The sequence below is a fragment of the Silene latifolia genome, chromosome 10 (assembly GCF_048544455.1).
Source record: "Silene latifolia isolate original U9 population chromosome 10, ASM4854445v1, whole genome shotgun sequence".
In the NCBI taxonomy this organism is placed as follows: Eukaryota; Viridiplantae; Streptophyta; class Magnoliopsida; order Caryophyllales; family Caryophyllaceae; genus Silene; species Silene latifolia.
Genome location: NC_133535.1, coordinates 163,420,762 through 163,429,160, shown reverse-complemented (window position 1 = coordinate 163,429,160; position 8,399 = coordinate 163,420,762). Strand labels below are relative to the sequence as shown.

At 37.4% G+C, this 8,399-nt stretch overlaps 1 protein-coding gene across 1 annotated transcript; it reads left to right on the top strand.

Moving 5' to 3' along the window:
• On the top strand, window positions 1–8,147 carry LOC141606841 (putative helicase MAGATAMA 3). The gene is made up of 20 exons (XM_074426175.1): window positions 1–241; window positions 898–1,030; window positions 1,156–1,298; window positions 1,774–1,968; window positions 2,299–2,490; window positions 2,641–2,676; window positions 2,915–3,000; window positions 3,116–3,166; window positions 3,808–3,919; window positions 3,996–4,101; window positions 4,504–4,601; window positions 4,792–4,908; window positions 4,980–5,072; window positions 5,867–5,920; window positions 6,057–6,115; window positions 6,228–6,312; window positions 6,647–7,015; window positions 7,200–7,322; window positions 7,401–7,487; window positions 7,659–8,147. Exons 1-20 carry the CDS (start codon window positions 137–139, stop codon window positions 7,839–7,841), a joined length of 2,427 nt encoding a protein of 808 aa, XP_074282276.1. The 5' UTR covers window positions 1–136; the 3' UTR covers window positions 7,842–8,147.
• The last annotated feature ends 252 nt before the right edge of the window (window positions 8,148–8,399 follow it).

Below are 8,399 nucleotides of genomic sequence, written 5' to 3'. Positions count from 1 at the left end.
TCCATAGTCCATACCAGTGTTCGATTCTCTCATACCCCAACTCTGTAAAAAACCAAAACCTCAAAACCCTGAAGTAATAACACACCATATATACTTCCACTAAAACCCCCAAAAAAGCTTCTTGAATCCTTCAACAATGGCGATCGATACAACTAAATTGAAGGAAGAAGAAGCATGCTTCACTCGCTTCTACAAAATTGTTCTTAGCTGGGATTATTTCAACCTTTCTAAACCTTCCAAGGTATATACTTTCTCCATTTTTTCATTTTGTGTTTTTTTGTGTGCTGGATAGATGAATTATGTATAATGCTAGAAATCTTCTGTATAATGATTAGGGTTTTTCTTGGAATTGGTTCAAACAATGTTTAATCTCTGCCCAATTGATTATTTTAATGATTGATGATCTCTTTTTTTGTGATGTAGTTAGGGTAATGGTATTAGTTTTCATGTTATGTAGTGTGGAGTTAGTGGCGGAATCAAGATTTGAAGTTTACGGGTAAAAAGATTGAAACTTTGGAGAGGGGGTGGGAGGGGAGGGGAGGGGAGGGGGAGTTGTTAATGGAATAGATTATCTCAGAAAAGAGTCGAAAATACGAGGGGGCGAGTTGGTAATGCAATAGAGTAACTAACGGAAAAAAAAACCGAGTCTTAGTTATGGAATTCATGTTTTTCATTGTTTAGTGGCGCGACAGCCAATGCTAGCTAGTAGCTACTCCTCCGCTCTGTCGCTGTGCGAATTTAGGGATTTAAAAAAAATGAATTTCATGTCTTTTTTATAATGCTGTGATGTATTTTTATTTGCTATTAGTTATGTTTCAAGTTTTGATCTTTGTTCTTGTTTATTTATGTATTTATCGTACTGTAATTGAATTTTGGGTGGGATGGTGAGTTATGCAGAAAGCGAGCAAAGCTGATGAGCTGAAGAAGGTGAAAGATACATATACTGATGTTGATGATTATTTTGCGACTTTTGAGCCTCTTCTTTTTGAAGAAGTAAAAGCTCAAATTGTTCAAACCAATGACGAAGAGGGTAATTATGTTACTCCGTATTTGTCTTTCTCCCCTCCCTTAACGTGTCCTTTCACTTCATTGTTAGACCTTCATTGACTTATTTGAGCTGTTTTGTTTGTGAATTGTTGTATATCGAACAAAAAGAGACGTCGACTATGGAGCAGAAGCTTTGTTTAATAAAGGAATGTAGTGAATTGGATGGATTTCATTTCCCAGTAGTGATATTCTTGCCAGAAGAGAGGGAATCCATTTCTCAGAATGATCTTCTGCTGCTATCAAATGACAAGGTGCTCTACTAATTATCCTACATGGACTCGGATACGGGTGCTTACTATTAAGTGTAAGACTCGTCATGAGTCATCACTCAATTTTTGGGAATGTAAACTCTGTCCTAAAGTGAGGATACGAGGATTATAAGCTTGAAATTTAACGTTTTCTTAAAAGACCGAGATTTTTATACTTGTTGAAAGTGAAAAAGAGAGATGTTTCAGATCTAAGGCTTAAAATTGTTAAAAATTATACTATAATACTTCTTACATAACTTAATTCCTCTAGTTGTATCACGCTAGCCTCCCTTCCGGTATCGCATAGGAGATGTTTCAGATTGGGATGGTTACAAATCCCATACCATATCGTTGAGTGTCATGTCATACTCCATATGGCCTCATTTGGATTACTTTAGTTTGCTACTGCTTTACAAGCCATGATTTGTAAACTGTGATTTTATGGTGGGATTGTTAATTGTAAGTGATAATTTTGCAGTTCAGGGGGCAAAAGCTTCCTAGTGCTTATGCATTTGCATTAGTGGAACATCGTCAGATGGATTCTCTTAGGCTCCGAGTGTTTTTGGTTGGAGAGGTTCAGGGAACTAATGTTCAAAAGGTCAAGCCTGCCGCAAGGCTCAGTAATATGCGTTCACTTCTCGGTGAAAGGACTCCTTCATTATTCATCTCAAAGGTAACATGTTACTTCCTCTATTTTTTTCAATCTTCCCATTTCTCTATTATATGTGAGTATTTTATTGAAATGGGAAGATAAAAGAAAACGGAGGAAGTATCTCTTATTTCTATTTTGAAGTGTTGAGCTTTCTGTTTTTTTAGGGCATTGTAAGACTGTTGAAGTTTTTCCCGTACTCTTGTAAGCTTTACTAGAAGAGTACGAGGGAATAACTGAAACTAAATGCAACAGTGAAATTTGTGACTACATGAACTATTCTCCTTAAGATCACCATTGTGAAAGCGCTCTCAGGAGTCAGTATCTAATCGTTTTAAGTAATTGTTCATGCAGGTGTGCAGTTTGTCGACAATCTTTCGCGAGTTTGTTGGTATTCGGTCAATCTGCTCTAATCCATTTAAAGACGTGATTTTGAAAGCTTCAGACAACAATGTCAATTCTAATGGTCCTGCATGGGAAATCCCCTCAAAATTGATGGAATCTATTGAAAGTAATCATAATGAATCTCAACTGGAGGCTATACGTGTAAGCATTTACAAATTCTTTTGAATTTTCTGTTGTTTTCTGATTTAGCGTCTTCACTTCTTCTGGAAAGCATCATAGTTTAAACCGCCAGTAAGTGATTGCATAATGTATTTTCACAGTTCTCATAACCAATTATTATTTCTTGTCCAGGCAGGATTATCGCGCAAGCCTTTCGTCCTGATTCAGGTATAATTTCCCCCCTGAAATCAGTAATTTATCATTTGTCAAGTACATCATCTTGTTTTATGCACCTCATTATATGACCAGGTTACTTTCAAAGTTTCAAGCTTATATTATCTATAGGTGTATCTGCTACTCTAAAAAACAATCACGCTTAAATTTGAAAATATCCTGTGTCAGTATACTTGTGCTCTGATCTGCTTCCAGGAGCTGTTTCTGAATCCTGAAGGCTTGTTCTTGTTAGGGACCACCTGGAACTGGGAAGACACAGACTATTTTAGGGCTTCTTAATGCGATTTTGCATGCTGTCCCAGCAAGAATACATGCAAAGTGAGTTCATTTTGCTTTTTATCATGATGTACTGTTGTCTTATGATTGGAAAGGTGCTGCTTATTGTGTTTGACTTTGGAGGCTGTTGTCTCATCCGATCGTATTCCCCATGCAGGCTTCAGTCGCATGAGATGAAGCGAGGTCCCGAATTGCCAATGAAGGAGAAGTATGTTCTGCTTTTTCTTTCAATTTCATGTCTTGACTAATTTTTCTTTTCGGTTTCCTTCTAAGAATCTTGCAACGATCGCAGCCCTTTGCCTCAAATGCTCTCCTTTGTAAGGAGGTTGGACGTATAGCTGTATTACACTAAATAAGATATCAGTTCTCCTTCGTAAGAAAATCACATAGCTGTATTTCACTGAATAAGACATCAAATATATTGTACTGAATAGGAGAAACAAAGCACATAGCTATATTACACTGACTGAATAGGATCCAGAAATATCATATTGGATATGCTAAAGAAGTTGTATCATCATCCTGCTTGGATTCTCGTGGTCGTGTACTGTGCTCACCCTTAGCTGTTTTTCAATATATTTTTTTCGATCCACCTAATTTTATTTTCGGTTGCTGGTTTGCTCCGGTTCGGTTCAGTTTGGTCCTGTTGTCCGTACCGGTCTTGGAATGATGCTCACCCTTAGCTGTTTGATGTGGTGTGCACTTTCTGTTCCTGTGCAATTGTAGTGCCATTCTTCTCTTAATGGGATTGTTTAGTTGTGAAAACATAGGATCTTTTTTTGCATCGAAGTCAGTTTGTTCACGAGTAATCATGCATTGGTATCAAGCATGACACTTTCTTCCATCCAGGTGTCATCATTGGCGAGTAGCTTCTCCATGGCTGATTGGGGCCAATCCCAGAGACATGATCATGCCTGTTGATGGTGATGATGGCTTTTTTCCAACCACTGGAAATGAATTGGTAATTTCCAACGTTTGCTGCTATGATTAAATAATCTTTTAAATTCTGTATCTTCTAAACTATATATATGGTGCAGAAACCTGAAGTGGTATCATCTAATCGTAAATATCGTGTTCGTGTACTGGTTTGTGCACCATCAAACTCTGCCCTTGACGAGATAGTGTTACGAGTCCTAAACACAGGTATACAATCTCTTATCAAATTCCATTCCATATCTATGCCAGCTGTAGATTGTTGAAAAACTTTGCAAAGCGGTTCTTTGAACCTGTTTCATTAGACACTTTTGTCTGACTCAGTGTGATACTCTCTATCAGTGCATGCTTTAAAAGTTTTAAGTTTTCTTTTTTATTGAGGAGATTCTGTTTGTGTGTGCCTCTGTTTTGTTTTATGGCATTCTCTTCTTTGCTTCCATAGCTTTTGCTCCTTCAACCCCAGAGGCATTCGACTCTGATATTCTGGAACAATGTTTATTGGTTGATGTATCTCTTATTGTTGAAGGGATGCTGTATATCTGTCACTCAGCATATTTTGTGATGCATAAACTAATATGATGTATTCACACTATCTATTTTGATTGTCTTCAGGTGTCCGTGATGAAAATAACCATGCGTATCATCCTAAAATTGTGCGTATAGGTCTCAAAGCTCATCATACAGTGCAGTCAGTCTCTATGGATTATTTGGTATGTTGATGCGTTAAATTCTGGTCTTGTCTTTCGGTACTTGAAATTATCCTACCGACCTTTTAATGGTGATGATCATAATAATTATACTTTTAGTGGTGTATTATCTGCACTTTCCTGTTAGTATTGTATTATTTTTCCTTATGTTTCTGAGCCTCTGTGACCTGATGCAACTACTTTCCTCTTCAAGGTAGAGCAGAAGCTAGCTTCCCTCGGAGGCCACCAGGCGACTGATAGGCAGAAACATGGAGCTACCGGGACTGATAGGGACAACATTCGTGCTTCAATTTTGGATGACGCTGTGATTGTATGCAATTCTTTCTGCTAACTTGAAATTATGTTCCATCACTCCTTTCCTAACTCGTTTACTGACGACAGGTTTTCTGTACGCTCAGCTTCAGCGGTTCAACTATATTTTCTAAAATGAACCGCAATTTTGACATTGTTATTATAGACGAAGCTGCTCAAGCGGTAAGCATTATGCCATTCATTTGTCTTACTAATTACTGGTGCTTTTCTATTGCTAATACATTAGGCGTCACATGAGGTACACAAATTAGGTATTTGTGCTATCGAGTAATAGCCAAAAGTGGCTAGAAATGAAAATAAATTGTTTCCCTGTGATAAAATCATGAAACAAAGGCTAAAATTTTAGGCTCATCATTCCTTTTGAGCACTTTGTTTTTGCCTGTACTTCTGATCCAAGGCAGTTGCTTCATGAGGATTTTTTTTTGTCTTGTTGACTTAGAAGATTTAGTTACTATGTTTATACATTTCCTGGATTAAGCGAGCCTGTCCGTTAGAGGATAAGCGTAAATCTTAATTTTTTTTCAAGTATGGTAGAATTTTCTGGGAATTTGACATATCGGAGCTTTATGACGTGAATATATCACCATGAGTGCTTTATATAAATGTCTAAATATAATTAATTTTTCTTATTTGCCTTAAGCATGTGAAAGTATATGGTGTCGCTAATTGTCATTTTTCACTCCTGTAATTCGCTAGTTCCAAAACGCGCGTGTGCCTCATCTGGAGTAATGTTTTGTAGTGCCTTTTCCCATTTCTTATTTTCTCTTTTCTATGGAGATGAGACTCTGAGAGGTGTATAACCTAGATTGTAGGATTTACAAATACTTTTGAGTACATTTAATGTGGTCGTAGATCTTGTAATTCAGTTTTTGTCGTGTTTGCTGCACTCTTTTGCCTCTTTGTTATACGTCTTGTTCATATTTCTGATCTGAATTATCTCCTTTTCCCATGAACAGGTAGAACCTGCTACTCTTATCCCTCTCGCAGCTGGATGCAAGCAAGTGTTTTTGGTATATTTTTATTCACCTCTCTATTTGTACTGCCATGATGATGTTCCTTCATCTTGGAAATCTGTGTAAACTGAAGTGCGATACTGAGATCCTGATATTTATAGGTGTTCGATTAAATTCTTGTTTTTATGTTTAGGTTGGTGATCCTGTTCAATTGCCAGCTACTGTGATTTCTACTGTGGCTGAAAAGCTGGGGTGAGGATGCTAGTTACTGGTTATTAATTTTTTTAGAATTTACTTTTGTATTTTAGATTTCAGATTCCTTACGTGTTAACTAAATTACCTTGTGTCCCTCAATTTTCCGTAGATATGGTACAAGCTTGTTCAAAAGATTCCAGAAAGCTGGATATCCTGTGTTGATGCTAAAGACACAATATCGTATGCATCCTGAGGTTAGCTGTTGGACGATTTTGTTCTTTTAACATTTATTTTTTATTCTATGCCAAATTAAGTAAAACCTAAGATAAATTTCTCTAATTTGATGATTGCTTGTGACTTATGAGTCAATTAGTCTTGTGTACGACCGTTGTATGCATACAACATAGTCAGTTGCAGAACCAAGGAGGGCTTAATAGAGGCAGCCGGCCCAGTGAAACATTTGAATCTTTTGGATCGTTTTTCTAGTTTTCGCAATTGTTTAATTTATCTTCTTTTATTTATTATTTTTAGAAGGCATACTGTTGATCCTGATCCTTCGTTGTTTTGTTTTCTGGAATAATCAAACAGATTAGAGCTTTTCCTTCTCGAGAATTTTACGAGGATGCATTAGAGGATGGTGAAGATGTTGAAGATGAGACCGCACGTCCTTGGCATAATTACCACTGTTTTCGGCCATTTTGCTTCTTTGATATAAAGGACGGGGCAGAGACACAGCCTGAGGGAAGTGGATCTTGGGTCAATGAGGATGAAGTCAGCTTTGCAATGCTCTTGTATCGGGAATTGGTGACTAAATACTCAGACCTCAAGTCAAGCTCCAAACTGGCTATTATTTCCCCCTATCGAGGTCAGGTTAAACTTTTCCGTCAACGTTTCAAAGAAATGTTCGGGGTTGATTCAGAAAAAATAGTGGACATAAATACTGTTGATGGTTTCCAGGTATAACTAACATCTACTTACCACCAAGTCTTATATGAGACGATCTCACATCTGAGACCAACTCATATCCTTGTGTATTTCTCAAATGTAAAACCGTCTCATATAAGTTTTACTGAGTAATTAATCAGCTCTCTTCAATTTAAACTTACTTTTCAACCCTGGATGTCCTATCTTACTCGTATAGGGAAGGGAAAAGGATGTCACGATATTTTCATGTGTGAGAGCAAGCAAGGATAAGGGTATTGGGTTTGTTTCTGATTATCGACGTATGAATGTTGGAATTACTAGAGCTCGCTCTGCCGTCCTGGTATGACTAATTAAATCTCGCCTTCGTAAAAAAAAAAATCATGTTCATCATTTGTGTATTTGACATTCAGAATCTCAGGTTGTGGGGTCTGCATCAACTCTTAAGAGGGACAACCATTGGGGCAACCTTATCGAAACTGCTGTGAAAAATGAGACTCTTTTCGAGGTAATTGTTCTTAATCACTGTCATTGCATAAGATAACATTCATATGTCGGGTGTTAGATGGTGCAGAGCATTGAACACGGTTTTTTTACCTAAATGAAGTGACGAAGTATCCTACGCCTTAAATTAGAAGGGATCTCGGCGTTGATTCCTACGTTTTCTTTTCATCTCCAGGTCACCAAGCCTTATTCATCATTCTTTAGTGAAGAACACATGGAATCTATGAAAAAGACGGTGGAGGAACAACCCGATGACGACATTAACCTTGATCGTTCTATTTATGGCAATGCTGATGACCCCGAAGATGAATATGGAGATGGAGAGGGAGACAATGACGTGGGGGGTGATGACGACTAGTAATAAGATAACTCGATAACTACAGATTTAGGGGAGCGATTTTGACTCAACAACGCTTTTACGGATGCACCCTTGAGTCTCGTAAGCTAATTCCTCGGATCATGCCACATTTTTACGTAATTCATTTTTACGGTATGAATTATGATTCGAAATTTGATTAGCATATCTAGGTGAGACGAATTTTTGTATATTACATTATTTAAAATTCGATTTAGGCTGTAAATAAATATACACATATGTACTGGAATGCTTCCAGATTCAAGGCAGGAGGATTAATAGAAGTTACTCTGACATTTTTCATGCAAAGTGAATTTCCATTAACAATTTTTGTTTCCTTGTGCTCAGTGGTGGCGCGAGTCGGGCCGATATTTTTAGTTAAATTCTTGAATTTTTTCAATGTTACTTTGTTATATTATCTTTTAGCCCCCGCTGAAATTTTTTGCCCCCGCTGATATTAAATCAATAGCTCCTCCATTGCGAGTTTTTCTCCTCTTAACAAGTCCAACGGACTTTTGATGTATGCAACTTTACGTCCTTACCATATACTCCATTCCTCCT

Excerpts from the sequence above, each read along its gene's own strand:
- LOC141606841 (XM_074426175.1), top strand. The coding sequence starts at position 137 with ATGGCGATCGATACAACTAAATTGAAGGAAGAAGAAGCATGCTTCACT. Across the intron at positions 1,299-1,773 it reads TGCTGCTATCAAATGACAAG|TTCAGGGGGCAAAAGCTTCC; the intron begins GTGCTCTACTAA and ends ATAATTTTGCAG. Across the intron at positions 7,016-7,199 it reads ATACTGTTGATGGTTTCCAG|GGAAGGGAAAAGGATGTCAC; the intron begins GTATAACTAACA and ends TTACTCGTATAG.